Below are 26,194 nucleotides of genomic sequence, written 5' to 3' on the forward strand. Positions count from 1 at the left end.
GGTTGCGTCGTTTCCCACGGTGACTGTGTGCGTGATCTGCTCTGACGAGTGCGGCCGCCGGCCCGATCCACCAAGGCTACGGTAGCCTACGCCACTACATACAAGGGTGCTTTATCATGATAAGAGCTCAGAGATACGAATCCAATTAAGCAAAACAGTAGATTAGCTCAAAGGGTATATGTGCACTATTATCGGGTTTCATTATGGATGAGCAAGCCAAATATTATTATGCCACAGCTACTCTTCAGTCGCCTTTCTTCGCGGCGCTCTTCTCAGTCAAACAGCGAGCGGAACCCAGACTCCAGGCGCTCATCCTCGAAATGCCCCTTCTAATCATCTAGTGAGCGGCACCCAGACTTCAGGCCCTCATTCTCCCAATGCCCCTCCCAGCCTCCAGCCAGCGGCGCCTAGACTCCAGACGCTCATCCTCCCAACGCCCCTCTCAATCACCTACTCCGCCCCAGGCACCCCCAAAACCCCCCTCCCAAAAAACTCACTCACCGTGCCAAACCTATCCCCACTCCTCTCCAACGCATCCCTAAACACCTCATGCTTCCCCGCCATCTCCCCCTGCGCCCTCACAATCGCCCTAATCGTCTCATTCCCCGGCCGACACGTCGGACACTCCCACTTCTCCCCTTCCGCCTCATTCGGCACATTCAGACACAGCTGGTGAAAGCTATGTTTGCACAGGAAATGCACCATGGGCGGGTCCAGTGGGCTCCCGCAGCGCGAGCAGCGCGTGGCTTGGAAGACGACGGGTTGGGTGTTGAGTTCTTCGATCTCCCGACGCTTGGTTGCCGTTTCGGCCTTGTAGGAGGTGATGATGCGGTTGTTGGAGTCGATGTCGCGGCGCTCGCGCTCGATTGTTTTTTGGAGGTAGGGTTTTATCAGGCCCATTGTCGCGACGGAGTTAGCGGACAGAGTCTGGATGACCTGCAGAGGTGCCATGAGGCCGTCGTCGTCGATTTTCTTTAACACCGCGTCTAGTTCGCTGCCTGCTTCCTTGAGGATCCGCGAGTCGGATGTGAAGTACGCGAGAGCTGCGGGGTAGAGTGCGGGCTCATCCGGGCCGTATTTGCGGAGGGCTTTGATGGCGCCGCGTGTGTCCTTAGCAGCGGTGTAGGAGCGGAAGATGTCGAAGCGCAACCCGGCTTGTTCGCGGACGAGGATGGAGCCAGCTTGGAAGTCGGCAAGGTGGGAGAGGAGGAGGACGTTAGAGGTATCGATTGGGATGTCTTTTCCCTCGATTAGAGTCTTGGCTTTGGCCTCCCATTCTTCCCGATCATGTCCGTCATCTTCGTTGGCTTTGTGAAGATACATCTCGAAGAGGGTGGTGTAGAGGTCGACTTTGTCGCTTTCGGGGACGTCGGGCTGGGCGAGGCAGGCTTCGAGGAAGGTGATGAAGTCGTTGGAGTGGTCGACGAAGGAGGAGAATGCGGTGCGGGGACGGGGTGGGATGTACGTGGGGATTGTTGGTGTTGAGCTGCCGTCGCCCAGGTTTATCACATCGTTTATTGCGGGGTTGATGTCCACCTGCGTTGCTGGTGTTGGCGCAGGAGCATTCCTGAATGGCACTGGAATACGGTTGGCGAGACCTTGCACCGCTTGAGCTGCATTTTGTGCGTAGCCTGCTTCTGGGGGAGGAGTTTCGGTGGGAACAACCTCGAGAACGGGTTGGTATTTGCCCGTGTAGTAGTCGATGAAGACTTTCGTAGTGTCCTTTGGACAGTTCTCTAATAACACTCTGGCATATTTCATGAGATTCGGGTAAGCCTTCGGAATGTTAGCCTCCGTCTGATGATGTGTAAATGTGAGTACTTACGGATTCTGGATCGAGCCTGCAGATATACTTCAAGGCCTCGCTATACTTCTTCGAATCCTCAATCAATATATCCACGACAATCTCATGCTCCCCATGCTTCGTAGCCAGGTATGCGGCTTGGTCATAATACCCGCCTTGGCGGCACATCGAGATCGCCGTGTCGAGATCAAACTTGAGATCCCCCGGCGACTTGATGAATTTCTCCAGCTTATCAATATCCTTCAGCTTAGCGTAGCAATTCAACAACAACGTCGTATGATCCGCTGTAGCTTTATGATGCTCATGCAGCTCCTCCAGGTACTCAATCAGATTATGTATCCGCTGCGAATCCAAGTACTTCCTAATGACCTGCGACGGCTCCGTGCTGTCAATAGCCTTAAGATACTGTTGCATCGCGCCATCATAATCCCCCTTCTGGTACAAATGCTCTCCATACTTCCTGAAGATAACATTCTGCTGCTGCGCATCCATCCCCGATTTCTGCGCCAGATTGATAGCGTAAATAAACAAATTCCGCTGATAAAAGATCTCCAGCCTCTGCTCAAGCGTCTTCTCATGATACCTCAAAATCTTCCCCTCCAGCGTGAGCGCATACAGGTCGCCCCACAGATTCAACAGCGTCTGGATCTGACTAACCATACTCTCCGAATGCGCCACAATCTGCAGCTCCGTATCCAGCACCGTGAACGTACTCGTATTAAACAGCTCCTCCGCCTGACTCCCCCCAAACCTTCTCAGCGTGCTCGATTTCGCATTCGATGTCGTGACTGGGGGGGTTATGATAGCCAAGTACTCCTCGTGGCACTGCACCAGGCTCTTGGGGCCGTCATACGCAAAGCACGGCCCGCGCCCGTCAATGCCGTAGTAGTAAATCGCATCATCCCTCACCACAACCACGTCCCCATTTCTCTCATCCACCGTCATACATCCCACCCCACACCCCGCATCCTCAATGGTCCTCGCCGGTTGCCCTTGTCCCTGCCCAGATATCACAAGTTTCAGCAACCGCGCAGTCGTACTAACATACAACGTCGTCAACCTCGCCACATCCCTGAATTCCACCCCCGTAACCGGCTCCTCGCTCTCAAAAACAGTCTTCTGCCTCGTCCCGCGATCATGTATCAAATCCCCCCTCACCACCGTCACCGCCCCATTCGCAAACCCGACCGCGAGCTGACTTAAATCCCCCAGCGCCGCAAACGCACTGATCGGGAACGGCTTCCTTCCATTCTGGATACTGAGCGAGCTCGTGCACGTCGGGAACCCCGTCTTCTTCACCAGCTTGTCCAGTGCCCAGACTTTGAGAATTGGTTCTCGGGGCAGGTCCTCGGCGATCGTGACGAGCAGTGACGTCCCCTCAATCTGCCGCATATGCGTAATCACCCCGACATCATGCGCGCGCCAGGTCTTCTGGACGCGGAACCCGCGCGATAGGATCCGAACATCTCCATCGGGGGAGGCGAGGAAGAGGGAGTCGGAACCGGAGGTTATGGCGCTTATGGCGGATGCGGCGAAGATGGGGGTTTCGGGGTCGGGGGGGGTGAGCTGGGTGGCTTCGAAGAAGTCGAAGGTTTTCCACTGCCATGGGGGGTTAGATGGGGGGTGGGTGATTGGGGGGGGGAGGGAGGGCGTACGGAGGTTAAGGCCATGGTGTTGGCATGTTGGGGGGGGGAGGTTGGAGTGGTGGTGGTGAGGTCGGAGCTATCAAGGTGGTGATAAGGGTGGCTGTGAGGCGAGGTTGAGCTATGGGGCGCTAGGCTGGATGGGGGAATATGCTAGGGACCAACCCCGCCGGGTTATCAAGTTGGAAACTGACGGTAAGACAAAGTAAACGTGATGACTATGCAGCTCAAAAGTTACGAGAGTGACTGTAAATACTAGTAATCTTCATAGTGACTATAATTAAAATACGGGCTTTCAATCACTCAGTTACAATACATCTGAGCAGTGTTCATAGCGACTATAATGACAATACGAGCGTCCAGTCACTCAAAGTAAACGATACAGCTAATTTCGATGTTATCAACATTATAAAACTATAAACCTATTCTGTCCAAGGGAAGCAACAAGCAAAACGATAGTGGATATCCCCCCCAAACCCCCGCAAACCGTCTATAAAAACCCAGCTCTCAACAAATGAAAAAAGGCAGACAGGCAGTAATACTGTACAAAAGAAACCCTCACATCACCCCCCTACTTCGCAGCAACAGTAACAACTTGTCCCTTCCCCGCACCATTCACCACCACACTCTCCGCTGCCGCTGGCCCCGCCTTCCCCCCAAGCCTCCCAACCTGCCACTCCGGCAGCTCAACCCCCGTCTGCTCCTTAATCGTCGTCATCAGCGGCGGCAGCATCTGGTACACATTCCTAATACTCGCTCCCGCATCCGCGCCTCCCTCTCCGCCCTCACCGGTGCCAGCTTGGTTACCCGTGTTCCAGACTGTGACCTTGGGGTTGAGGTTCTGGACAGCTTGCGCGTTGGCGCGTGCCAGCTCGCCGTAGACGCCCTTCTCGAGCATGAGGTATTGGACGAGGCCGGCGGGTCCACCGAAGGCGTCGCTCATGGCGGCGTAGGCGCCGGCCATGGCAGTCAAACCCTCTGCCTCAGCCACACGGGCAATCTTACCCGCCTCAGCAGCGCGAGTAGCTTTGATGTAAGCTGCCTCCGCGGCGACCTTGACGCGGTAGGCCTCGGCATCTGCCTTCTTCGCCTCAGCCAAGAAGCTCGACTCAGCGATGACCTTGAGCTTGTATGCCTCCGCCTCCGCCTTCTTGGAATCAGCAACGTATGTCGCCTCCGCGGCGCGGGTGACGCGGAATTTATCAGCGTCGGCCTTAGCTTGCGTCTCGAATGCCTTTGCCTGGGCAGTCTGCTTCTCGCGGTCGGCGTCCGCGGTGGTCTTCGTCTGCGTCTCGTATGCGCGCGCCTCAGCCGCCTTTTGCGCGAGGAAGAAATCCGCAGAAGCTTTAGTTTGAGTCTCGTACGCGCGCGCGTCTGAAGCTTGCTGCTGGGATTCTCTCAGGATAGTAGCTTTCACGACATCCGAAGCACGGAGACGTTCAATCTCAGTCGCGGCGCGGAGGGACTCGACGTCCTTGCGGAGCTGCTCGTCCTTTACCTCGACAGCACGACTGGCTTCGATCTTGGCGATGTTTACGTCGCGATCAAACGCCGCTTTGCGGGTAGCGAGGAGCGCCTCAGCTTGCGATTTCTCAGTGTCTCGCTCGGTCTTCTGGACCGCAGTCTCGGCGTGAATCTTTGCAATCTCGCGGTTCTGGCGACCTTGCCTCTCGGCCTCTCCTACGTTACCGTGCCATTGCGCCTCAGCGACGTCGACACGAGCTTGGTTGGATGCGCCTTCATGTGCTTTGCGGGAGAGGGAGGCGAAGTAGTTGGAGTTGGGAGCATCGGTAAGCTCCTTGACGTTGGCGTTGTAGATCTTCAGTCCGAATTGATCGAGCTCAGATTGAATGTTGTGGTAAATGCGTTTCTTGAATTGCTCGCGCTCGGTGAAGATTTCTTCCATGGTCATGGAACTGACGAGGACACGGGTCTCGCCCTCGATGATGCCCTTGACGATACTCTCGATGTGGGCATGGCCACCGGTGGTGGCGGCGCCCGCGAGGAGCATGGAGTACTTCATTAGGGCATCGCCGCGGTCCTCGCGGTCCTCGGCGCTGGCTTCGCCGTGAACGATGGCGTTGTCGCCGCGCTGGTTGAGGTCCGGGCCGACGGTGAAGACGACGGGGAGCTCGAATTGGAGCTTCTCTTTGGTCATGGCGCGGAGGTTCATAGGGTAATCCCTAGGCTGGATGGTGAAGCGCATGCACTGTGAAATGTTAGAATGTGATAGTTTTGAGGGTTGTGGTGAGACTCACTTTCTGCATAGGCCAGATGAAGCCCTTCTTGGCGATCTTGACGGTGCGGACACCCGCACCGGTGATGGCCAGGTACTCATCTGGCTGGGCAATGGTGTAGAAAACCATCGTTGCGATTGTGATAGATCGATGTGAGAGTGATGTGGGATTGATGTGGTGTTAGAGGTTTAGTTAGTATAGTATCAGGGAGTCGAGTGATAAACGTATGAGCAGTTGAGCGACAAGAGTGTGTCGACGAGTTTAAACACAGGAATCGAATAGAATCGAATGAAGCCTGGAGAATAAAGAAAAAGAAGAATGGGTAGGAGGTGAATGGTCCCTTTATATATACATATACTGGAATGAATGTGACGTGAAGAGGGGGTATGAATGAATGGGCAGCCATAGGATGGGCTTGCATGGACTCACACTACTTGGCAACCACCATCTCGACAGCCGATACCGACAAATGCAGCCCTCCAGCACAGCCAACAAGGTTGCAACATAACGGTACTCCTCTCAGTCCAGTCCGCCGGCCTGCTACTCCTAATTCGGTATCGTTCGTAGTACTCCAGTTTGAGAGAATTAGTTAGGAGAGTTAGTTAATTAGCCTTGGCTCTTGGTACGTACAGCACTAGAGTACAGCGCTAGAAGCAGCTGAGTGCCTTCTAGCGGATATGGGGGAATTATGGGGCCATGGGGGCCATGGGGCAATGAGGCAATGGGGGATAGTACGGCGGGATTGATGGTACGGGAATGGGCACGGTGAGAAAGGGAGGTGAGACGTGGAGACGTGGGAGCCGGTGATTGATTGAGTGGGAGCAAGCAGGAGATGTGCATGCAATAACAAACTGTGTGGAGACGATCGGAGGGCAGATCTGAGGGGAGGAAGGAAGGAGCCATTGAGATGGCGAGACACAAGGCTACCTCGTTAGGCTCCAAGCTCAGCCTCAGCCTCATTCGGGAAGTCAAACAGTAAACAGTAACAGTCAAACAAACGGTGAGACTGAGACTGACACTGGCAGTGTTTGACGCCAATATCATACTGTATGGCCTGTCAAACGGTAAATATGTCCTGATGCAGGAGTTTCGTATTATCGCATCCCATGGTATCAAGTAGTAGCAAGTAGCAGAGAGAGTAAATAGCAGAGTAAGGAGTAGAGTAAATAGCACAGTACTAGCAGAGTAAGTACCCTCCCATACCCAACGACAGCGATAATACCTCCCCCTACCATTTGAGCATCTATCTGAGGCCTTTGATCCCCCTTTGTTGGCCATTGTTAGCTAAGTCGGCAAAGTCGGCATGATTCCAAGCACTCCAAGCCAAAATCTGACATTCAATCCCACCCCACAAGTGACCCCATAACATTGCTAACATTGGGCTGCCATCCCCTTCACCCAATCACACTCCCGCATCACTAGACGTTGACAAGCCCCCCCCCACATTATCGGCCAGCCTAACATCCACTTCCGCACTAGCTCCCTCCAGGCTGCCATTTACTGTACCAACTAACTAACACAGCACCGCCTCCCCGTGCTCCGCCTCAGCCTCGTCGCTGCAACGACCCTCATACGATACGAGCGGGCACATCATCGCGCTACTGAAGAGTGGTCGTGAGGCTTTTTGGCCGGCTCTGAGGCTTTTACAGTACACTTACTCGTTGTACGTTCGTGGGAGATGGAAATATCAGCATCAATAAAGGGGTTTCTCCAATCCAGCCATATGCATGCCAATTAAACCTCCAAAATCCCTCTACACGTGCATCACATCGCATCCATCCCTCCTAGCAACTCGGTTCAGACGGAACGTTAGACACTCACCTTACCTGACCACTCGCTGAGCCTCCAAGGAACGCCTAGCCCGTAACCTTCTCGTCCTGTCTCTGGACCCCACGCACCACTCTTCCTTCTCCTCTCCTACTCACTACCCACCACCCATCGCTTCGCCTTGGCTTGCCGCTCACCCCTCCGCTTCTGCCCGCTGATCGCCGCCTCGCCTAGGCGCTTATAGGATTCCCCTGCTGTTGCTGTGCCGCTGCTCGCTGTGCTGTGCCGCCTTTCCGTGCCAGCCTGACCACCATCTGTCTTCCTCCCTCCACTCCCCATTCCCCGCTTAGAGATAACAGTTCTCCGCGGCTGGTCTGGTCGTTCTATCAACCACCCATCGTGCGTTTGTTCTCCGCGACAAGTGGTGCCATCGATTGAAAGAGAGCCTTGTGTCCGACGCTAGTTAGCGGGTATTGAATCTCATCGCCTCAGAGAGGGTGCATGTGATCAGTGTACGTCAGGACGAGATAAAGTTGGAGTAAGACGCTAAGCGCGGTGCACTTTTGGCACGTTGAAACGAGATATCATTCTTGAGGTCTAAAGACCGAAGACCGAAGACTGAGGGGCTGTGAGTTTTTAGGCCGACGTTGGGGGATTCACTGACGCTAGAGATTGATTCTCACCTTTCTTGCAACTCTGGTTCAGTCCGGCCATCAGACGCATCATCATCGTCGTTAAACATCATAACCCATTACTTCTCAGAATCTCTGAGTCACATCTCTATTCACTAGACCTCAGATCACCCTCCATTACCACAGAACCTCAGAATCTCAAACCACCTCTCCATTACCACAGAACCTCACATCACCTCACATCACCTCACCGTCACCTCTATCATCCATCACCCGCCCATCCACCACCACCACCACCACCACCACCACCCAAAAAATGAGCGACTCCAAATCCCTTCCCCCAGATTTCCCCACCGACCCCTCCTCCCCCTCCGACCTCCCCCCCCCCGCCTACACCTCCATCTACGACTCCTCCCCTCCTCCCTCCGACACCAAACAATCCCCCTCTAACCCGCTCACCAACCTCCGCACCCGCATCGCCGCCAACCGCGCCTCCTCCTCCGATCCTGCTGCAGTCTTGCACCGACGGCTGGTCACGCACATGGCCTCGCGGACTGAGATGTTTTTGGCCGATTACGGGAGTACGGGGTTTACGGCTGCGAAGCTGAGTTTCTGCGCAAACGGCCACGTCTCACCTACCTCCTCCGAAGTTTTGACAGGCACAGCTGCGGAGGATGCAGAGAAGGAGTTTATTGAATTCGACGTCCTGGAAAGTGACCACTTCTGGGACGACCAGGACGCAGCGAATGGGCTGGCAAAGGGGTTAGAGAGGGCGTTGGAGGAGAAATTGGGATTGAAGGGGATGAGAGGGGAGGGGGTGGATGTGAGTGTGAAGGAGGAGCAGGGGGGGTGGAGGAGGGAGAATGTGTTTGGGGTTTGGGAGACGGGGACGGGGTGGGGGGTTGTGGTTAGGGTGAGGGTTGATGTTGGGGAGTAAATAGGGTGAAGTGCTAGGTTTTGTCTCTTTGCTAGGTGTTGTTGGTTGCGGAGAGTTGGTAGTTGGGATTTTCTTGCACATAATGAATTAAAGACATGTTATAAACTCCCCATAGTGTAAACTTTAATCTCGTACTCTCGAAAACCAATCCCCCCATCTCCCAATCCCCTCATCTGGAGCGGACACACACCATCCCTCCTTCTCCCCCCCCCACCAACACACATCCCAACCTATATCTCAACGCCCTACACCTCGCCTCACTCTCCCAATACCCAGCCACAAGCTCCCAATACTCCGCAGCGACCTTCCAGCTGGTGTTCGTCCCGAGCTGGGATTCGAGCTTCGAATGAAAGACCTTGAGCTTCAAATAGGCGGCCTCGACTCGCGAGTATGCTTCTAGGAGGGAGGGAGGCGCCGTGGGTCCGAGAGCGGCGAGGGCGGGGGATAAGGGGGATAAGGGGTCCGCGGTGGGTGTGGCTGGGAGGGTGGAGAGTTGGAGGGCGAGGGCGGCAGATGTGGGGTCTGCTGTGGGTGCGGCTGGGAGGCCGGGGGGCGCTGGGGGTGGGGGTGGTCGGAGGGGGAGGGCGGGGTGGGAGGTTGTTGGTTTTGCGTGGTTGGGGGGAGGGGGGGGCTGGTGATGTTGGTCATTGGTGCTGGTGGTGCTGGTGGTGGTGTTGATGTTGATGTTTGATATTGATATTGATATTGATATTGAGGAGGCGTATATTAGATCTGGTACTGTGATGTTCGGGAAACTTGTGTTGGGAGATTTTGGGGGGTTGGCGGCTCTTTTTTTATAATCCGGGGGGGGGAGGGAGTCGTATGGTTATTTAGGGGGTGGGAATGGGGTGAGTGTGAGTGTGGTTCTTCATCTTGTGCGCTATACTTATTAGTAGTATGGAGGGGGACAGGTGATATATCTATCATCAATCAGCCCATGAATTTATTTAGTTTTGAAAAATTAGTGATGTATAGTAGTATCACTTATCCTTCTTCCGACTATGGCATCGACATATTGTTAGCTAGCTTTCTTACATACAATTCAATAAATGCACATTCTAAACTCCTAAATCCAAACTAAATCCAAACTCCCACATCCAACTTCCCAACCGCAACCACCCATTCACCACCGCATCCTCTACCCCGTCCCCTCATATCCACCAGCTTATTCACCAGCCGTTATGTCGCGATTCTTTCGTCGCAGTAGAGGAGGTTTGACATTTGGCACAGCTCGAGCCTTGGCATCCAGCCCCTAGTTTCTGAAACCCAGACTCTCATTTCCAGGCTTTGATCACCGTCGTCAATCGTCGAGTACTGTGATTCGAGCATCGTCCGTTTCCGCTCAAGCCGCAGGTCTTTCCTACAAAGCCTCAGATATTTTTTCTCACGCTTGACGTCTTTTTTACTAATTTTGAAGGCCCTTTTATCAAGCTTCAAATACCCCTTATTAAGCTGCATGTATTCCTTCTCGCGATTTAGGTACACTTCTAACAGCTTTAAGTATTCGTCTTTGAGATGAAGGTATTCGTCTCTGTGCTGCGAATGCGCTTCCAGGAGCTGTAGGTATTGCTCTGTGCGCTGTTGATAGAGTTCGTCGCTCTGGGAGTGCAGTCCCCCCTCCATCATCTGCGAGCGGAGCGACGTAAGCCCTAAGCGGAGCGATGAGAGATGCTGGTCTTTTTCCGAGATCTGCGAGTCTAGTTTCGAGAGCGAGTCTGAGAGTGAGGTGGGCGCTGGGGCTCTAGGGGCGGGGAGTGCCGGGGGTGCGGGTTGCGGGGGAGGAGGGGGGATGGTGGTCATGATGGTGAAGTTGATGTTGAGGCGCATATTGGCTGGTGTTTGTACTGATATTTGGGAGAGATTTGTGTATATTATGGGGGGGTTGGTCTTTATTTCTATAATGTGGGGAGGGGGGTCGTATGTTTATTTCAATGGGGTGATAATATGGTGTGTGGTGGTGCGGAGGGGTGTGATTGGTTTATCATCGGCTCATAGATTCATTTAGGTTTGAGAATAACGGTTGATAGTATTATTACTTGGCCTTCTTCTTGGTATTGTTTTAAAAGCTGTGGCCTTGAAATAATTAGTTTCTTGTATAATATGGTTCAATCAATAGGAGCATTCTCGTTGCGTTGGTCATATTTCATCCTGCGCTGCTCTAATTGGATATTTCGTTGCTCGTACTTCACCCTGCTCTGATCATATGGCAACTTGCGTTGGCCATACAGCACCTTACGCAGCTCGTAACTTTCCACCCGCTTCCGCTGTAGTTCGTGCATCCGCGCATGCACTTCCTTGAGCTGCGAATGCAGCCCCCGAAGCCGCTCGTTCTTAGCGTAGTCCGGTTCCTGAAAGCACGACCGCAGTGACTCGAGATGCGAGTAGAGGGAGTCGATATGCGTTTTTTGTTCTGATAGCTCGAGGCGCGTTTCCTCAAGCTGCCAGCATTGTTCGTTGATCTGTAGGCGGGTTTCGTCGAGCTGGAGGCGGGTTTCCTGGAGCTGGAAGCGGGTTTTCTCAATCTGGGCATGTTCCTCCTGGAATAGTGAGCATTCTTCCGAGAGTGAGGTGGCCGCTGAGGTTTCGAAGGCGGGAGCGTTGGTGGGGTCAGGAGCGGCGGAGGTGGCTTCCCCGTATGGTGGAGGAGGTGTAGTGCTGGTCATTGGTACTGGTATTGATACTGATATTCAAGAAACTTGTGTTATACTTTGTGGGGGAATTATCGCCTACCTTTATAATCCGGGGGAAAACTTTAATCGTATGTTTATTTAAAGGGGCGGATGATGGTACGTTTGGAGGCATGTGACAGATTTACTATTAGCTTTATAAAGCTATTTACTTTCTAAAAAATAGCGGCAAGCATTAGTATCACTTAGTTGGCCTTATTCCGGCATTATTTTAACCCCCAAGGCATAGACATATTATTAGCTGCTCAGACTTGAAATAGTCGGCTCCTCCTGCACATAATAAATAAAACCCCACCGCAAACACTATCACCCACCCCCCATTAAGAACCGACATCACCCCAAGCGCAATCAAGATACACACCACAACAGCCCACCACCTCACTCCCTCCGCCGCCTCCCTCGTCTCACCTACCAGCCCCTCCAGTTTCTTCCCCTGTGCTTGCATTTTCTCCATCTGGTCTCCTAATCGCTTTTCCATACCGCTTAGTCGAGTAGTAGTCTGCCTATGCATCTCTGCTACTGCAACTGTGAGAGCTGATACCCGCTCTTCGAGAGTCCGTGGTACTGCAGGCAACTGAGCGGCTCTGTGAGCGTCGTAGGGTGGTGGAGGGGGGATAGCCATGGGTTCTGGTGCTGTGTGTGGCGCGCCGCTGAGGCTGTTTGTGTTGGAGATGGCGAGGTGGTTTGGTAACTGGGAATGGGAATGTTAATGTGGGTTTAGATGTGTGCGTAGTATTTGAGGCCGTTTTTTGTGGTGATCGGGTAGTGGGAGAAAAAGCGTGGTTGTGAGTGGGAAGAGTAGGAGTGGGATTTGAGACCATTAGTGGTAGTGCTGATAACTGGTATTTCTAGAAATTTTTGGCCTATAGATCGTGGGTGGGGTGACTGTTCTTTGAAGATTCGGATGATTCGAGGAATGATACGTTTATTTGAGGGAATGGGGATATTTTTTTGTGAAGCCGTAGGGGTCCTCGTTTTCATTAGAATGAGAATGTGGTAAATTTTAGAACGAAACTAGCAGAATCGGAACACTCCCACTTTCGCCCCATCTCCTCCCTTCCCTGGCCACTCTCTTTCCCTCCTCTGCTGCGTCATGTATCCGTCGCCCGTGAGCTTTCATATCCTCCATCCCATATTTCCGAGCATTGTCCATAGTATGTAGCTTCTCCGTTTACGAGAACAGATACTTGGTTTAGTCGACCTGGATACGCCATTTTTGCGACCAAGCGCTGCTATACACATCATTGTTCTTCTTAATCACAGACCTTGAATTCTTACTGCCAGTCCTGTAAGAGCTGGAGTGAGAGCTGGAGCTCTAGCTTTGTGTGCTGGCAATCGAGCTGTGCCAGCTGTAACTTGTTCCGCGCGTACTGTAGCATGCGCTGATCGTATCTGTACTCGCGCTTCCAGCCGATATACTGGAGCTTAAAATAGTGCCTCTGGAGCTGCGGGTACTGGTCCGAGCCCTCTAGATGTAGTTCCTCGAGCCACAGGTATAGTTCCTCCAGCAGTGAGTTTTTTTCATCAATCTCTAAGCATTCTTCATTGAGCTGTAAGCGTTCTCTATCGAGCTGTAACTTTTTTTGATCGCGCTGCGAGCGTATTTCTTTGATCTGTGACATTTGCTCCTCGATTGAGGTAGGCTCTTTGGCTATGGAAGCGGGTGCAAGTGCGGGCTCATGTACAGGTGCGGGTGCGTCGGCCGGGACGGGGGCTGGGGCTGGGGACGCGGTTTCCGCGTATGGTGGAGGAGGAGGTGCGGTGGTGGTCATTGGTGCTGGTGTTGATATTAATATTGACTGTTGTTAATATTGAGGCTGATATTTGAGAATCTTGTGTTAGATATTGTGGGGGCGGGGGGTAGCGCCTCCTTTTATGGTTCAGGAGGCGGGGATCGTACGTTTATTTAGAGGAGTACGAAAATTGTTTAATGGGACTATAGGCCTTATATGTTCACTTAGTGCTGTTAATAGCGAGGGCTTAAAATAGTTGGTTTCTTCCATATAATTAATAGAAACACGTTCCAAACTCCCCATCCAAACTCCCATCCTCAGCCCACCCCCTCACTCTCTCATCAAATAAAGAAACCCCATCATCACCATACAAATAAGAAGGAACGGCATCAGCTTCCTTACATCTTCATCCATCACTTCCTTCCCCCTCCCCTCCTTTAACATCCGTTCCTGCGCCTCCACTCTAGCAACTAGCCGCCTCTCCATACCCCCTAACTCTTTCACCATCTGCCTCCGCATCTTGTCCACCACATCCTCTACTACGCGACGTTGTGTTGCAGCCGTTATATCGTAGAGGCTTGATGCTCTAGGTTCGGGCTCTGCAGGGGTGGTAGAAGCTTCTCCTGCAGGAGCTTTAGGATTTGCTGGGCCAGGCCTAGGAGCGGCGACGGCGGCGGCGGCGACAGTGTATGGTGGCGGGGTGGTCATTGGTGGTGCTGCTGATGATGGCGGGATTTGCGCACAGTGTGGTGTATCTAGTCGTGGAGATGAAGAAGGGGGTTGCGAGTGCAATAATGCCCTGCCTTCCAAATCGTTGAGGAAATGGTTTGTCATGTCTATCATGCCGTAATCCATGGGTGTCGGTGGTTGGCGATACTGGCGGTGATACTGGGGGTTTTGGGAAGTTTGGAATGGGGATGGGGAAAGGGTTGGCACGTTTTTTATATATTTTGGGGTGGCTTGACAGGATCGTACGTTTATTTGAGTAGGTGGGACTGTATTTTTCCTTTATGAGACCATCGGGGTCCTCGTCCATCGAAATATGATAAATCAGTTGATAATTTGATACAGTCCCCTAAGGAAATAATATACGGATGGGATTTAACCAGCCTTGAAATACTAAATATAAAAACCAAAGCCCATAATTGATGGAAGACAACCTAGGAGAGTTCCTTAAAAAATTTACCATATTTGCCAGTCGTGAATTCTCGCCTGAGAAGATGGCGACACGCTACTGTCATAGAGTCACTGAACTCAAAGCTAGTGGCACTAAGTTGCGCCGCTATGTACCTGCTGCCACCGAGCGTGTTTTCATCAGTGGGCAGTTTGCTGTCATTAGCGGTGTTCCTGTTGGTGGACGTTCTTGCTGTTGGTAGTGGTAGTTCCTGCTGTCTGACGTTCTTGCCTTCTCGCTGCCCCTCTAATTTGCACCCATGCGGCTGCACATAATAGGATAGGGTCCATAAATCGATATTAGATCCCAAGACGTTGCCATCCTGGCCTGCACAGCATCTCCCGAACACACTAATGCCACATGATTGTCGCATTTGGCAATGAATAGCGCTTGATAGTACTGCAGGAAGAGTTAACAAGTGAAGAATACGATTTGAGTGACTGATCAACACATTCCCCCTAACAGACTCTCACGCCCCTCCACCCCCTATTAATTACTTGCTTTATTCTCCAAGGTTTATATTCTAGGATGAGGAATACCGCAACCCGATCACTCACATGAGATGGTTTATAAATATGATCCACAATACACATCAATGACCTCAATTACTATACCAACAAACTATCCAATATGCATCCCATCACACCCCTCCATTCATCTCTCAAACCTTCACCAACCTCCCCTGACAGCCCGTCCCCAACTCCCTCCCTCGTTTCCTCATCTTCCACAAGCCCCTCACTCGGCGCCTACCGCTCTTGAGTGGCACCTGAGCCACAAAACTCTCCTTCTTCTCTATATCCTTGCTGCCCTCTTCTTCCGACTGCGCTTCAACCGACATCTCAGCCTCCACCTCTAACAACCCCGTCTCCACAAATCTCGTCACCCTCCCCCTCGGCACCCCACGAGGCACATACGTCCCTTCAAGCGACCATGTAATTCCCGGCTTCTTCTCCCTTCTCGCAATATCATCGCAAAGTTCAACTAGCTCATCCCTATCCGGCGCCGGCAGACCTAGGTTGAACGCTCTGGCAGCGGCGTAGCGCGTGGCGGTGCGGCCAAGTAGTGTGCTGTGGACGTCGAATAGTGTGGTGGGGGAGTCGTCGATGGTTTGGGTTTCTGCTGGTATTGGGGTAGTGGGGATGGGTCCCTTGATGTCTGCTGGTATCGAGATAGCCGGGACGGAAGCCTCGGTCTCTACTACGGGCTCTGATGAGCAGGCGCCGATGGCTTTAGGTCGGTCTTCAACACGCGTCTTTAGGAGGGGTGCCTTGGGGATCACCTGGGCATGTAGGTGTGAAGTTGCAAATGCTTCGGGAGAGGTACAGGTTTTCCTTGGGAGCTTGGAGGACGCAGCGAGGGAATGGAGACGGGCTTTCACTCGTTTGAGGGTTGACACGGCTAAAGGCATGTCCTTGGCGCTGTAGGGTTGGTTTGCGCAGCGCTGGGACGAGATAATAGCAAATGCGGATTGCGGCTGTTGGAGCTCGCTGGCTTGCTTGCCCGTGGCTGCTTGAGGCTCTGGAGCGGGCATGGTGTGTATGGCAATGCGTGGTATGGAAGGCAATTAATATAGGTGGGAATATTGTTCAAATGAGACTGAAATGTTGGGTTATGATATTTGAGGCAGTTGACCTGACGACTGAGAGTTGTGCTGAGACGGTATATTTATTGTGCAGAAGAACGAAAGGAAGTAGACAAGAGAGAGAGAGATAAATAAAGCATGTTCCAACCAACCTGGCATCATTTTAAAATTGTCTGGCAGTACTCACATTTAGGCAGGTCTTTCGAGGGGCCGGACCGGGAGCTAAAGTTAGTTATCAAAAGTTGACACCACCCGAACACCATAGCTCCAAAGGCAGACCTTCAAACCCTAAATTAGCTCCACGCCGTCGACATCTCAAAGCATTCACGTGCAGCTTTTAGCTCTTGCAAAACCAAAGATGTAGCTTCTTTTTTCTGGTTGGATTCTCAACCTGTGTTAGAGCCCGGGTATCATTGTAAATCTAACCGTTCTTAGTCTCCAGCTCCAAAAACGCCGCCAATATGCAACCATCGCCGAACCATCTACCCCCCCATTCCTTGAGCGCCTCACCCCATATACCCAGTTCAACCCAAACTAATCATCGCCTCGTCGTTCAATGGCTTCGGAGTCTGCAGAGTAAGATCGTCTGGAACCACCTCTTCTCTTGTAGCTATACTTCTGGCTGGGGACGCAGATCTTACTTCTGCCGCCTGGAAGGCACTGTTTTTAAGCGCAGCCTGCCTCTCAGCCTTGCGGAGGTTATTCTTTGCTTCCCGCTGCCGTATAAGATCCTTCTCCGCCTCGATAGCTTTATTGCGGCGGGACTCAACATCCTCCCTCCGTACCACCCTGCGTAGCCCCTCTGATGCATGAATCAAGCCGTCAATGCTGATAGCATGGTTGGTCATCTGGTGGTTGATGTACGTGTATATACCGGCCGGCGTCGGGCACTGCAGAAGCTGCTTCTCATTGAGCTTGAGTAGGGCCAGCGCGACCTGGAACAGAAAAGTGCTGCCATCGTTGATACAGAATACCACATCCCAGACGCGGAATAGCGCCTCGGCTGACAGGCAGTCTGTGAATACGCTCAGAAACCACTGGAAAGTTAGCGCCTCTAGCTCGATACCTAGCTCGTCGAGGTGCTTCGACAGTTTCGGCAGGAGCTCTGCTACAAAGTGGCGCAGAACTTGCTGGTCAGCACGTGATGCGAGGAGGCTATGGTCGTAATATCCTTGTGGTAGGATATTCTCGATAATGCTTGTAAGTAGCCAGAAGGCGTCCTCGGCTGTAGGCATAATCAAGAGAAGGCAAGCCGTAATCAAGTTCATGCCTTGGCAATATCCCACTTCCTTGTTCCTTCTAGAGTAGGCTAAAAGCACTTCCTCCAGCTTCGCGACGCCTGGGCCTCGCCTGAAGAAGATGTTGTCCGTCAGAGTGCGGTTTATATCCATGCTGATTTGTGAGACGATAATAGGATCATCGTTTCCATCGCGATTCGTAACAAGATCATCGTAATAACCGGGGACTCGTAGAGTAGTAGCCCCCGAGCATTCCGCCCAAATCTTTGCACGGTATGACACTGGGATTCCAGATAACACCAGCTGCTTGAACTCTTGCCACTTTGCCCTCCCAGCTTTTCCTTTATTTCCAAGTCCTGAGACTCCGATGATCTCGCCGTCTGTTATGCTGACTTCGGGCATGACTGTCTTGGATCGTTGTGACTTCGAGTCCCCCGCAGCCGCTGTGGCAGCCTCGCTCTCACGCTTACGCTCAGCGCGTACTTTGCGAAGGAAATCATTCCATTTAACAGTTTTCTCGCGCTGCAGAGAATCATGCACCTCTCCAAGCTGCTTTAGAAGCAGCTTCACAGGCTCAATATCCTCTTCTGCCAATGGGACAGCGGACTTTGTAGAAACTGACGTCGAAACGGTCGTGGATACAGTTGGTACGGCAACCGTGACATTTGTAGGTGGTACAAAGCCTCCATCAGATGCTTTCATCCCAACAAGCTTTGGCGCCTCCTCGCCTTCCATAACTTCCAGATTGGGTAAACTCATCGAGGGAGTGTGCGAAAGCAGCTCCGTCGGGAACGTCGCTATCTTCAGGTAGTCTTGCCACTTTTTGCCCGGTTTGCCATTCTCGACAGGCTCTTCTGTTGACAACGGCGTGTCTGGCCTTTCATCAACTTCAGCACTGGTATCTATAATAGTCTCCGGAGACGAGATGGTATCTCTAGCAGTGTTGATCATTTCCGTCCTGCTTCCGTGTCTTCCGTGCTTCGTGTTCTTCAGGGTATCAGTAGCATCCTTCTGCCTCTTCTTCCGTCTCTGGTCGTAAATGAAGCCAAATCGATCCGTTAGAAACTCCGGGTTATATTGATGGTTATTGACTTGAGTGACGGTAGGCGGCTGGTTCTCGAAAGGTAGAATTGTGTCCATCTCAACGGGTCCGTAGTTGGTCACATCCGTCGCCTTGTCTTGCTGGTCCGCGGCAATAGCTTGAAGTCCATTGCGGGTTGGACCGCCTGAAGAGGTTCCACTGATTGTCCTGCGATTACCCTGTAATACCCTACCAGTCTGGCGCGAAACAACTCTCGGTGTAGCAGCTGATGATTGAGACTTGGAAGACTGTCGCCCCGTAGCGTCATTAGACTGCCCTTGTACGGAAGACGCATCGCTATCCCGACTTGGTGTTGCAGCTCCACTAGCCCCGGCCACCAGCTTGAGGGCCATAGCTGCTAGAGACATTGAAGGCTTACGGGTCGTTTGTGAGTTAATATTGTGTAAGCTGGATGCTCTGCTCGCACGCGTAGGAGAATCCGCATCCGGCGGGTGAAACAGTCCATTTTGTAGCACACTGCGGCGATCTGCTTTTCGAGGTGGATTTGGGAGTCCTGTCGGTGCGTCCGGGTCATCATGCTCCTCGCTGATACTGCTTGCTTGGCTGCTCTTTTTGCTGGTTCCGCCCCATATATAGTCTTTCCAGTTCCTCGTCGTCCCCTTGGATAGGTCGGGCGCCGGTGCTTGCTTCGGCTTGTCTAATGCTCGGATCGTAGCTTCGCCAGATAAGCCGTAGTCGTCGATTTCGGCGTCAATAATCATGGCGTCATTTATCATCGTCTCCAAGCCACCAACCCCAGAGTCAGTTGCTATGCTCGCATCATCCGCATATTTCGATTCCTCGATCGCTCGGAGACGCCTCTCGAGGTCCAAGTTGGACAAGCCACATTCAAGAATGACCTTCCTCAGCGCTCTCTCCCTCTCCTCCGCCTTCTGTCGTAGCCGTGCAACCTGTGCATCCCTTTGAGCAAGGTCTGAAGAGATCTGACGGACAAGATTCACCGCCCCTTGTCGTGCTATCAAACGCTCGAGAAACTCGTCGCTGGCAAGATGTATCGCGCCAGGGACGTAGCTCGTGTTCATCGGCGCGTCATCGAACAGTGCTGATCGCGCTTCATTTGGCGGCGAGGACTGCGTCAGGCTCTCTACCATAGAGGGCGCATGGTTCGAAGTTCGTCTCGTCGGGAGAGCAGTCCTGTCATCGATAAGTGCCGCGTCAAAAGGACGGGGTTTCTGGAGCGACGGCGACTCGGGCGAGAATGAGGGGAATGATGTGAGTGACTTGTCGGAAGCAGCTATCGAGGACGCCGAGCTAGACGCGTATGATGGCGTCTTGCGTGATCGTACTCTCGTAGTCTGTGATCTCCGGCTCCTAGTCGAAATGTCGGAGTGCTGAGAGGAGCTCCTCTTCTGGATGTGTATGGGGTCGTCGGTCTCCATCGAGCCGTCAAGGGAAACCTCAAGGTGGCGGCAGTGCACGCATCGGTAAGCCTTTCTCAAAACGAAGCTCTCCAAACGATCAAGAGTGTTAGGGCTACTGAAACGCTGTAGTTGGTCGCAGGTTGGCGTTGTTGTGCGAGCGGTCTGAGGTGCGTTGTCAGTTAGAGGGGCCAAACTCGTCATTCCTCATGGAACGCACAGGCAGGGCCTAGGCACGCGATGCCTTAGCTGCTACTTACCAGTGGCGATATAGAGCCTAAGCGGCTCTTGAAGAGAGATATTCTCCTCGTATACGACTGAGAACGGGTGTGACCAGGTAGTAGTAAGCTTGCAGTTGCTGTATAATGCAAGTCGAGAGAATGTGGGAAGTGAGTGGGAGCTTTACTCAGTGACGCCAATACCACACTGACGCACACAACAACAAGAATCAACAAAATGTTCCAGGTTTCCGGTGCCCACGTTAACCACGATAAGCCAAAAGTGCAGTGTAGCCTTGCGAGGTGTTTTAGGTCACGTGTTGTACTTATCGCATCAGCCTCGGCGGCCTCGGCCTCGGCTCCCCCCCCAAGCTACTCCCCGCATTCTCCAATACGTACCCTGCAGCTAAGTTAGGAAGGCCCAGAATAATCAGTTCAATGCTCTGGTAGTCTGCGCCTCCCCAGTATATATATACCCATTCCTTCACCCCCTAATAACCAATTCAACTCTCCTTCTCACTTCAACTTTCATATAATATCCACCATGTCCACCCGATCCTCCGCCGCCTCCGTCGCCAAGCGCCGCCTCTCAGCGCTCAGCGAGCAGCTCGTCTCTCCCATCCCCGACCAAGGCACCTTCGAGAACATCCCCAAGCTCAAGAAGGTCGCTGGTGCCTCCGCTGGCCCACGCGCAGCAGGGAAAGTCGTAATCATCACCGGTACGTCCAGCCCCCTCCCTCCCACCAATCCCCTCTAACACAAATGCAGGCACCAACAGCCCCATGGGCATCGGCCGCGCAACAGCTCACCAGTACGCTGAGAACGGCGCCCGCGCCATCTACCTCTGCGACTTCGCCGACTCGCACCTCGCAACCCACAAGCGTGAGCTGGCCTCCCTCTTCCCCTCCGTCGACGTACACATCCGTCAATTCGACGCTGGTGAGGCATCAGGCGTCAAGGCGGTCGTCGATGACGCCCTAGCCACCTACGGCCGTCTCGACGTCTTCTTCGCCAACGCAGGTATCGTAGGCGTGCCTAAGATCTTCACCGAGATCGAGGCAGACGAGTTCCTCGCCACCTTGAAGACAAACACCGTCTCTGTCTTCCTGGCTGCCAAGTATGCCGCGCCAGCCATGCAGACCACCTCCCCCTCCAAGCCCTACCCCTCCGGCTCCATCATCGGTACTGCCTCCGTAGCTGGTCTGCGCTCCAATGCTGGCTCGACGGATTACTCGTGCAGCAAGTCGGGCGTCGTTTCCATTGCTCAGACTATTGCCTTCCAGCTCGCTGGGACGGGTGTGCGTATCAACGCGCTGTGCCCCGGTGTGATCGAGACGGGAATGACGGCGCCGATGTACGATGCGGCTAGGGAGCGCGGGACGCAGGCGAAGATTGGGCAGTTGAACCCGCTGAGGAGAGGTGCCCATGCGGATGAGGTCGCGAGGGTGGCGCTGTTTTTGGGGAGCGATGAGAGTAGTTATGTTAATGGACAGGCGTGGGCGGTTGATGGGGGGTTGAGTGCGGGACATCCGTTTGTGCAGGGGAAGCTGGCGTAGAGTAGCTAAGTGAGGGGAGTAGGTTGTATCTATAGATCATGCATGAATTGGAAATGTCTCCTATTTTTAAATTATGATTGTTGTGCATACGACCAGTGTTACTCGAATAACGATAATTACTATGTTTCACAGCATAGTAATTAAGTACGCTCTAAGACCGCGGATATTCAAAGCGTTTGCCGCGTTTGTACTGTTGCTTAACGTATCCTTTGCTTTCGTTTTGCATCCTAGCTTTAGTTAAGTTTTTACCTTGGTAGAAATAAACCTCTCGTTCGACAAAGCAGGGCGTCGGACATTATCTACTCGCTGGTTCCTGAAGGCTTTTGCCTCAATGCCTCCTTTTCTCCTGGTGAAAGGGCGTCAATGAATGGAGATCATATGGTGGTCATGAGCTCACAGAGCGCCTCTCCGCCGAGGTGAGATTAGCGTCCCCATCAGCAGTTTAACCAAGTTTGGGACTCCGGGAACAGAGATGACGGGGAGGAACTGAGTAAGACGAGGACCGGGATAAGGATTAGATTGATGAAGGGCACATATATATATATATATATATCAGCGCACCGCAGTCTATCTTTGCAATCTACTATGTCCGCTGATAATGCTAGTGTCTCAGACACGTCCGTCAGTCATAAGTATCCAACCCCACGTCTCCCACCAGTCAGTCTCCCAGCGCCGGAACCCACCACTCAGTGTCTGTCATCAGCCAGAATGCAGTCAGGCGCTGTCTGCCCATCAACTGTGTATCATGAGATTGGGTAATGTACACGGGGCGAGGCCCCCAATCCATCGCCTCCCCCCGTTTCAGCCTCTATCGTTCTATGTATGTCGTTGCCACTTGCGCCTTCGTCATTACACGTACGGACTGTGCTCCCTCATTCCTATGCCGAGCAGTTCGAAGATGATGGGGTTGATCTCAACTGCTAACCAACCGATTCCTATCTCCTGTCAGCTCCAGTTCCATCATATTCCGTTAAATAGCAGTCCGGGGGCTGTGAGGAGAACATACCTGTATAAACAACCAACTTCGTAACGACCTCCACATCATACCTAACTCTCGGCTTCTCCAACCTCGAAAACATCTCTCTCTCACCCAATTCATTCTCCGTCCCCACCATAAGGTCCCCCTCCGTCCCCCTATCCCCACGTAACTTCGTCGCATCCCAATCCTGCGGGACCCTCTCCTCAGTACTCGGCGTCGGCGGGCTAACAATAACATGTCCCTGCCCCATCATCTGCTCATAACCCCCCAACCTGCTCTGCAACGACGTAGGCACCCCATTCGGCAGAGAAATCTGCGACGAAAGCCCTCCCCCCTCGCCAGTGTCCAGCTTCAGTCCCTGTGCCTCCGACCCGACGGTTTGTACATGTGTGGCCTTGTTCGTCGAGCTACCCCGAGAGTGGCTCGGCGATGGCGTCCCCATGCTCTCGCGTCGGCGCTTGTCCCGGTACGCGAGCGTCTCGTATGCATCAGCTGCAGACTGCGGACCGATGGAGACGGCGCGTCCGCGACCAGGATGACGGATGGACGTCAGCAACGACGGCAGATCTGAGACACTGGGCATGACGTTATCGACACGCAGGCTTGCAGGGATCTTCTTGTACTCGCTAGCGGGCATGAAGAACTTCCTAGGCAGAATGAGGCCGAACTGCTCGATGAAGCGGAAGAGGTGGGGAAGCGACTTGAGCATGGCTGGCTTCATGACTTCGCGCCACATGAAGATAATGAGGACGCCGACGAGGATGCGCGTGATAGCCATGGGCCAACCCATGTGGTCGAGGGAGAAAGGCACGGTGGCTGGGACGGGGTGGGACCACGAGAATGACGAGTTGCTGTAGTGCCAGTCGCCGAGTTCACAACCTATCATGACGCCGGCGAAGGCGACTGAGTCGTCGAAGCAGGGGCAGTCGTCTGCGGGTTCGGGGTGGATGCGAACCAGGATGATGATTACGACTGCGACGAGGAGCGGGGCGCGCCAGGACGAGTTGTGGAGGTAGTTGTCGATGTCGCCGCCGTAGACGCACTCGATGATGGAGATGGTGGCACCCATCAGAGACCCGATTATGACATCTAGAAAGCCGTGCATGCCGCAGTACAGGCGCCCAAGAATAATGGAGAGGGCGTATGCATAGGAGAGACCTTCGAGAATGAGCTTCGTGGTTGGGGCGAGGGGGCAGTCCGGTGCGCGAAGAGTGAAGAGCGCATAGACTGCCACGGAGACGGCATTGGCGGAGTGGGTAGACGGGAAGCCATATTCGAGCGCCGCAGATCCAGACATAGTTATGCGGTGGAGAGGGGGCGAGAGAGGCCGAGGAAGTGATAACATGTCCTTGAGGAAGCCTGTAAAGAAGACGCCGTTCGCGAGGATGTGTACCATTCCGCGGCCAAGTGAAGTATATCCGCACCAGAAGAGGATGGGCAGGACGACCATGAAGAAGGTATGGGTTCCGAGGTTGGCAGTGATGGCGAAGTAGGAGTCGAGTGCTGGTGAGCGCATTTTATCCTGCATCCAGGCCAAGTATGGAGTCTCCAGCCGTATAAGGGGCAGAAGGGACTGGCGCAACTTGTATCGCCATGGTGGGAGTTTACGTCTATCTGCGATGCCAAATAGTTAGCAATTGGTCAAGCAAATGCACGACAGTGGTGCTGGTATAGCGCATCCATTTGCGTTTCGTAACATACAGTGATCCAGACTCCTCATCCCCGCATCGTGATTGTTCGATGAGGCGGGGGGCGTGGGAGACGTGTCAATCGCTATCTCAGGGAGCACGGCATCGTCGAGGTCCGGGAACTTCTCGAGTTCGCCGTGGGATGCATTGGGCGAAGAATACATAGGTTCATTTGGCGCATCAAATGGCACGTAGGGGAGAAGGAAGAGAAGAGGAGAAGAGGTTCTAGGATTTGCGCATCGAAATGCACATTTGGTGAAGCGCAAGTGGCCCAAGATGGCTAATGCCAACCAAAGTCGGGAGGCCTGCCGCCGTCCCCCAAACCATGCACGTGAAGAAACACATGTCTTGGCCCAGTGGCTGTTGATTGAAGAGGAGAGAATAAAAAGGACGGAAGAATAAATCCTATATTTATTATATCTATATTAATTTTTATAAACAATGAGGAAAATTAAGCCGAATTGTTTCGTTTATAATTGTATTGTTCCAGCGTCTTAAAAATTCATAGGTCATATTTTTAGAGACCAAGGAAGGGTTTCATGGTTTCAGGATTGGTGGTTGCTTCGCCAACTCACTTTATGTTTACACCCAGACCAGGCTTTTTGGGGTCCAGCTTTTGGCCAGGTCGAATATAGGAACTGACCTGATCCCCAACAGAAACTGTAACCAGCATACAAAAAAATCAATTCCAGCTATTGAACTACACTTGCAGCCGTCACATTATCTCTAAAGATCCCACGATCAAAACAATCCCCAGTATCGCAGCCGACCCACAACGATGTCGCGTATGGCTTATCAGCAAGATCGCTACTCTGACAACAACCAAGACCCATCCCCCTCAACGACCGACTCCTACGACCAACCAACAAGGAAACCCACACGTCGAGACCAAAGCGCCCGATCAAGTGAAGGAACCGTCAGCACGATGATGAGCGGGAACACAATGTCGACAGGACGAGAGTCGGCGGGCACGAACGTCACAGAGGGTCCAGCGTACTCGAAAAAGATTGTCGTCGTCGGCGATGGAGGGTGTGGAAAGACTTGCCTGCTTATCTCTTACAGCCAGGGATATTTCCCAGAGGTATGCTCGCTCGAGAACTAAACAGAGAGGCATGTGCTGACTGGCCCTGCAACAGAAATACGTTCCCACCGTCTTTGAAAATTACATCACATACCCCATCCACAAGAAGTCCGGCAAGGCAGTTGAGCTCGCTCTCTGGGATACCGCAGGGCAAGAAGAATACGACCGTCTGCGTCCGCTCTCCTACCCCGAGACCGACCTCCTCTTCGTCTGCTTCGCCATCGACTGCCCAAACTCCCTCGAGAACGTAATGGACAAGGTACTTCTTCCCCCCCCCTTCCACACCTCCCCAACTCCACCAAACCCCCAATACTAACTAACCTCCCCCCCTCAGTGGTACCCCGAAGTCCTCCACTTCTGCCCCTACACCCCCCTCGTCCTCGTCGGACTCAAATCCGACCTCCGCACCAAGCGCACGTGCATCGACCTCCTCAAGACCCAAGGTCTCACCCCCGTCACGCAAGAGCAGGGCATGGCCGTGGCCCAGAAGATGGGCGCGCGCTACATGGAGTGCAGCAGCAAGGAGATGACGGGCGTCGACGAGATCTTCGAGCAAGCTATCGAGATTGTTGTTTCTGGTGATCGGAGGAATGCGGCGCAGACGCCGCAGGGAGGGACGGTGGGGGGGATGGTGGTGAAGAAGAAGAAGAGGAATTGCAGGTTTTTGTAAGAAGGGAGTGCGGAAATGGGGGGAGAGGGGGGGTGATGTGTGTGTGTGATATTATGATTATGACGGATTATGGAGTTTTGATTTTGATGGGCGGGAATTGGGAGGGGG

At 53.1% G+C, this 26,194-nt stretch overlaps 12 protein-coding genes across 12 annotated transcripts; 3 read left to right on the top strand and 9 right to left on the bottom strand.

The window, feature by feature from the left end:
- Window positions 1-166: 166 nt before the first annotated feature.
- VE01_07822 (uncharacterized protein) lies at window positions 167-3,494 on the bottom strand. Its single transcript, XM_018277255.2, has 3 exons — window positions 3,460-3,494; window positions 1,826-3,403; window positions 167-1,776 (listed from the first exon to the last, which is right to left on the bottom strand). The coding sequence occupies exons 1-3, from the start codon at window positions 3,472-3,474 to the stop codon at window positions 451-453; spliced, it is 2,919 nt and encodes a 972-aa protein (XP_018127953.1). The 5' UTR covers window positions 3,475-3,494; the 3' UTR covers window positions 167-450.
- Window positions 3,495-3,834: 340 nt separating this feature from the next.
- On the bottom strand, window positions 3,835-6,440 carry VE01_07823 (uncharacterized protein). The gene is made up of 2 exons (XM_018277256.2): window positions 5,706-6,440; window positions 3,835-5,656 (listed from the first exon to the last, which is right to left on the bottom strand). Exons 1-2 carry the CDS (start codon window positions 5,811-5,813, stop codon window positions 4,019-4,021), a joined length of 1,746 nt encoding a protein of 581 aa, XP_018127954.1. The 5' UTR covers window positions 5,814-6,440; the 3' UTR covers window positions 3,835-4,018.
- An 806-nt stretch (window positions 6,441-7,246) lies between these two features.
- VE01_07824 (uncharacterized protein) lies at window positions 7,247-9,020 on the top strand (the record flags this gene model as incomplete). Its single annotated transcript, XM_018277257.2, has 1 exon — window positions 7,247-9,020. The coding sequence occupies exon 1, from the start codon at window positions 8,400-8,402 to the stop codon at window positions 9,018-9,020; it is 621 nt and encodes a 206-aa protein (XP_018127959.1). The 5' UTR covers window positions 7,247-8,399.
- A 1,179-nt stretch (window positions 9,021-10,199) lies between these two features.
- VE01_07825 (uncharacterized protein) lies at window positions 10,200-10,847 on the bottom strand (the record flags this gene model as incomplete). Its single annotated transcript, XM_018277258.1, has 1 exon — window positions 10,200-10,847. One exon carries the CDS (start codon window positions 10,845-10,847, stop codon window positions 10,200-10,202), a length of 648 nt encoding a protein of 215 aa, XP_018127960.1.
- A 278-nt stretch (window positions 10,848-11,125) lies between these two features.
- VE01_07826 (uncharacterized protein) lies at window positions 11,126-11,683 on the bottom strand (the record flags this gene model as incomplete). The annotated part of the gene is made up of 1 exon (XM_018277259.1): window positions 11,126-11,683. One exon carries the CDS (start codon window positions 11,681-11,683, stop codon window positions 11,126-11,128), a length of 558 nt encoding a protein of 185 aa, XP_018127957.1.
- Window positions 11,684-12,971: 1,288 nt separating this feature from the next.
- On the bottom strand, window positions 12,972-13,479 carry VE01_07827 (uncharacterized protein; the record flags this gene model as incomplete). Its single annotated transcript, XM_018277260.2, has 1 exon — window positions 12,972-13,479. One exon carries the CDS (start codon window positions 13,477-13,479, stop codon window positions 12,982-12,984), a length of 498 nt encoding a protein of 165 aa, XP_018127958.1. The 3' UTR covers window positions 12,972-12,981.
- A 291-nt stretch (window positions 13,480-13,770) lies between these two features.
- On the bottom strand, window positions 13,771-14,148 carry VE01_07828 (uncharacterized protein; the record flags this gene model as incomplete). Its single annotated transcript, XM_018277261.1, has 2 exons — window positions 13,771-13,773; window positions 13,843-14,148. The coding sequence occupies 2 exons, from the start codon at window positions 14,146-14,148 to the stop codon at window positions 13,771-13,773; spliced, it is 309 nt and encodes a 102-aa protein (XP_018127951.1).
- Window positions 14,149-15,275: 1,127 nt separating this feature from the next.
- VE01_07829 (uncharacterized protein) lies at window positions 15,276-16,539 on the bottom strand (the record flags this gene model as incomplete). The annotated part of the gene is made up of 1 exon (XM_018277262.2): window positions 15,276-16,539. Exon 1 carries the CDS (start codon window positions 16,143-16,145, stop codon window positions 15,276-15,278), a length of 870 nt encoding a protein of 289 aa, XP_018127952.1. The 5' UTR covers window positions 16,146-16,539.
- On the bottom strand, window positions 16,540-20,334 carry VE01_07830 (uncharacterized protein). Its single transcript, XM_018277263.2, has 2 exons — window positions 20,155-20,334; window positions 16,540-20,059 (listed from the first exon to the last, which is right to left on the bottom strand). Exon 2 carries the CDS (start codon window positions 19,913-19,915, stop codon window positions 16,721-16,723), a length of 3,195 nt encoding a protein of 1,064 aa, XP_018128011.2. The 5' UTR covers window positions 19,916-20,059; window positions 20,155-20,334; the 3' UTR covers window positions 16,540-16,720.
- A 156-nt stretch (window positions 20,335-20,490) lies between these two features.
- VE01_07831 (uncharacterized protein) lies at window positions 20,491-21,685 on the top strand. The gene is made up of 2 exons (XM_018277264.2): window positions 20,491-20,831; window positions 20,881-21,685. Exons 1-2 carry the CDS (start codon window positions 20,657-20,659, stop codon window positions 21,666-21,668), a joined length of 963 nt encoding a protein of 320 aa, XP_018128010.1. The 5' UTR covers window positions 20,491-20,656; the 3' UTR covers window positions 21,669-21,685.
- Window positions 21,686-21,725: 40 nt separating this feature from the next.
- Window positions 21,726-24,732, bottom strand: VE01_07832 (uncharacterized protein). The gene is made up of 3 exons (XM_018277265.2): window positions 24,349-24,732; window positions 22,675-24,261; window positions 21,726-22,603 (listed from the first exon to the last, which is right to left on the bottom strand). Exons 1-3 carry the CDS (start codon window positions 24,497-24,499, stop codon window positions 22,518-22,520), a joined length of 1,824 nt encoding a protein of 607 aa, XP_018128013.1. The 5' UTR covers window positions 24,500-24,732; the 3' UTR covers window positions 21,726-22,517.
- Window positions 24,733-24,898: 166 nt separating this feature from the next.
- RHO4 (Rho GTPase) lies at window positions 24,899-26,094 on the top strand. Its single transcript, XM_018277266.2, has 3 exons — window positions 24,899-25,416; window positions 25,472-25,675; window positions 25,751-26,094. The coding sequence occupies exons 1-3, from the start codon at window positions 25,114-25,116 to the stop codon at window positions 26,084-26,086; spliced, it is 843 nt and encodes a 280-aa protein (XP_018128012.1). The 5' UTR covers window positions 24,899-25,113; the 3' UTR covers window positions 26,087-26,094.
- Window positions 26,095-26,194: the final 100 nt, after the last annotated feature.

Source organism: Pseudogymnoascus verrucosus, assembly GCF_001662655.1.
Source record: "Pseudogymnoascus verrucosus strain UAMH 10579 unplaced genomic scaffold scaffold_40, whole genome shotgun sequence".
Classification (NCBI taxonomy): Eukaryota; Fungi; Ascomycota; class Leotiomycetes; order Thelebolales; family Thelebolaceae; genus Pseudogymnoascus; species Pseudogymnoascus verrucosus.

Excerpts from the sequence above, each read along its gene's own strand:
- VE01_07822 (XM_018277255.2), bottom strand. Across the intron at positions 1,777-1,825 it reads GCAGGCTCGATCCAGAATCC|GCTTACCCGAATCTCATGAA; the intron begins GTAAGTACTCAC and ends AACATTCCGAAG.
- VE01_07823 (XM_018277256.2), bottom strand. The coding sequence starts at position 5,813 with ATGGTTTTCTACACCATTGCCCAGCCAGATGAGTACCTGGCCATCACC. Across the intron at positions 5,657-5,705 it reads TCATCTGGCCTATGCAGAAA|TGCATGCGCTTCACCATCCA; the intron begins GTGAGTCTCACC and ends AACATTTCACAG.
- VE01_07830 (XM_018277263.2), bottom strand. The coding sequence starts at position 19,915 with ATGGAGACCGACGACCCCATACACATCCAGAAGAGGAGCTCCTCTCAG.
- VE01_07831 (XM_018277264.2), top strand. The coding sequence starts at position 20,657 with ATGTCCACCCGATCCTCCGCCGCCTCCGTCGCCAAGCGCCGCCTCTCA. Across the intron at positions 20,832-20,880 it reads GAAAGTCGTAATCATCACCG|GCACCAACAGCCCCATGGGC; the intron begins GTACGTCCAGCC and ends ACACAAATGCAG.
- VE01_07832 (XM_018277265.2), bottom strand. The coding sequence starts at position 24,499 with ATGTATTCTTCGCCCAATGCATCCCACGGCGAACTCGAGAAGTTCCCG. Across the intron at positions 24,262-24,348 it reads GATGAGGAGTCTGGATCACT|ATAGACGTAAACTCCCACCA; the intron begins GTATGTTACGAA and ends TTGGCATCGCAG. Across the intron at positions 22,604-22,674 it reads GAAGTTGGTTGTTTATACAG|GAATCGGTTGGTTAGCAGTT; the intron begins GTATGTTCTCCT and ends GACAGGAGATAG.
- RHO4 (XM_018277266.2), top strand. The coding sequence starts at position 25,114 with ATGTCGCGTATGGCTTATCAGCAAGATCGCTACTCTGACAACAACCAA. Across the intron at positions 25,417-25,471 it reads GCCAGGGATATTTCCCAGAG|AAATACGTTCCCACCGTCTT; the intron begins GTATGCTCGCTC and ends GCCCTGCAACAG. Across the intron at positions 25,676-25,750 it reads TCGAGAACGTAATGGACAAG|TGGTACCCCGAAGTCCTCCA; the intron begins GTACTTCTTCCC and ends TCCCCCCCTCAG.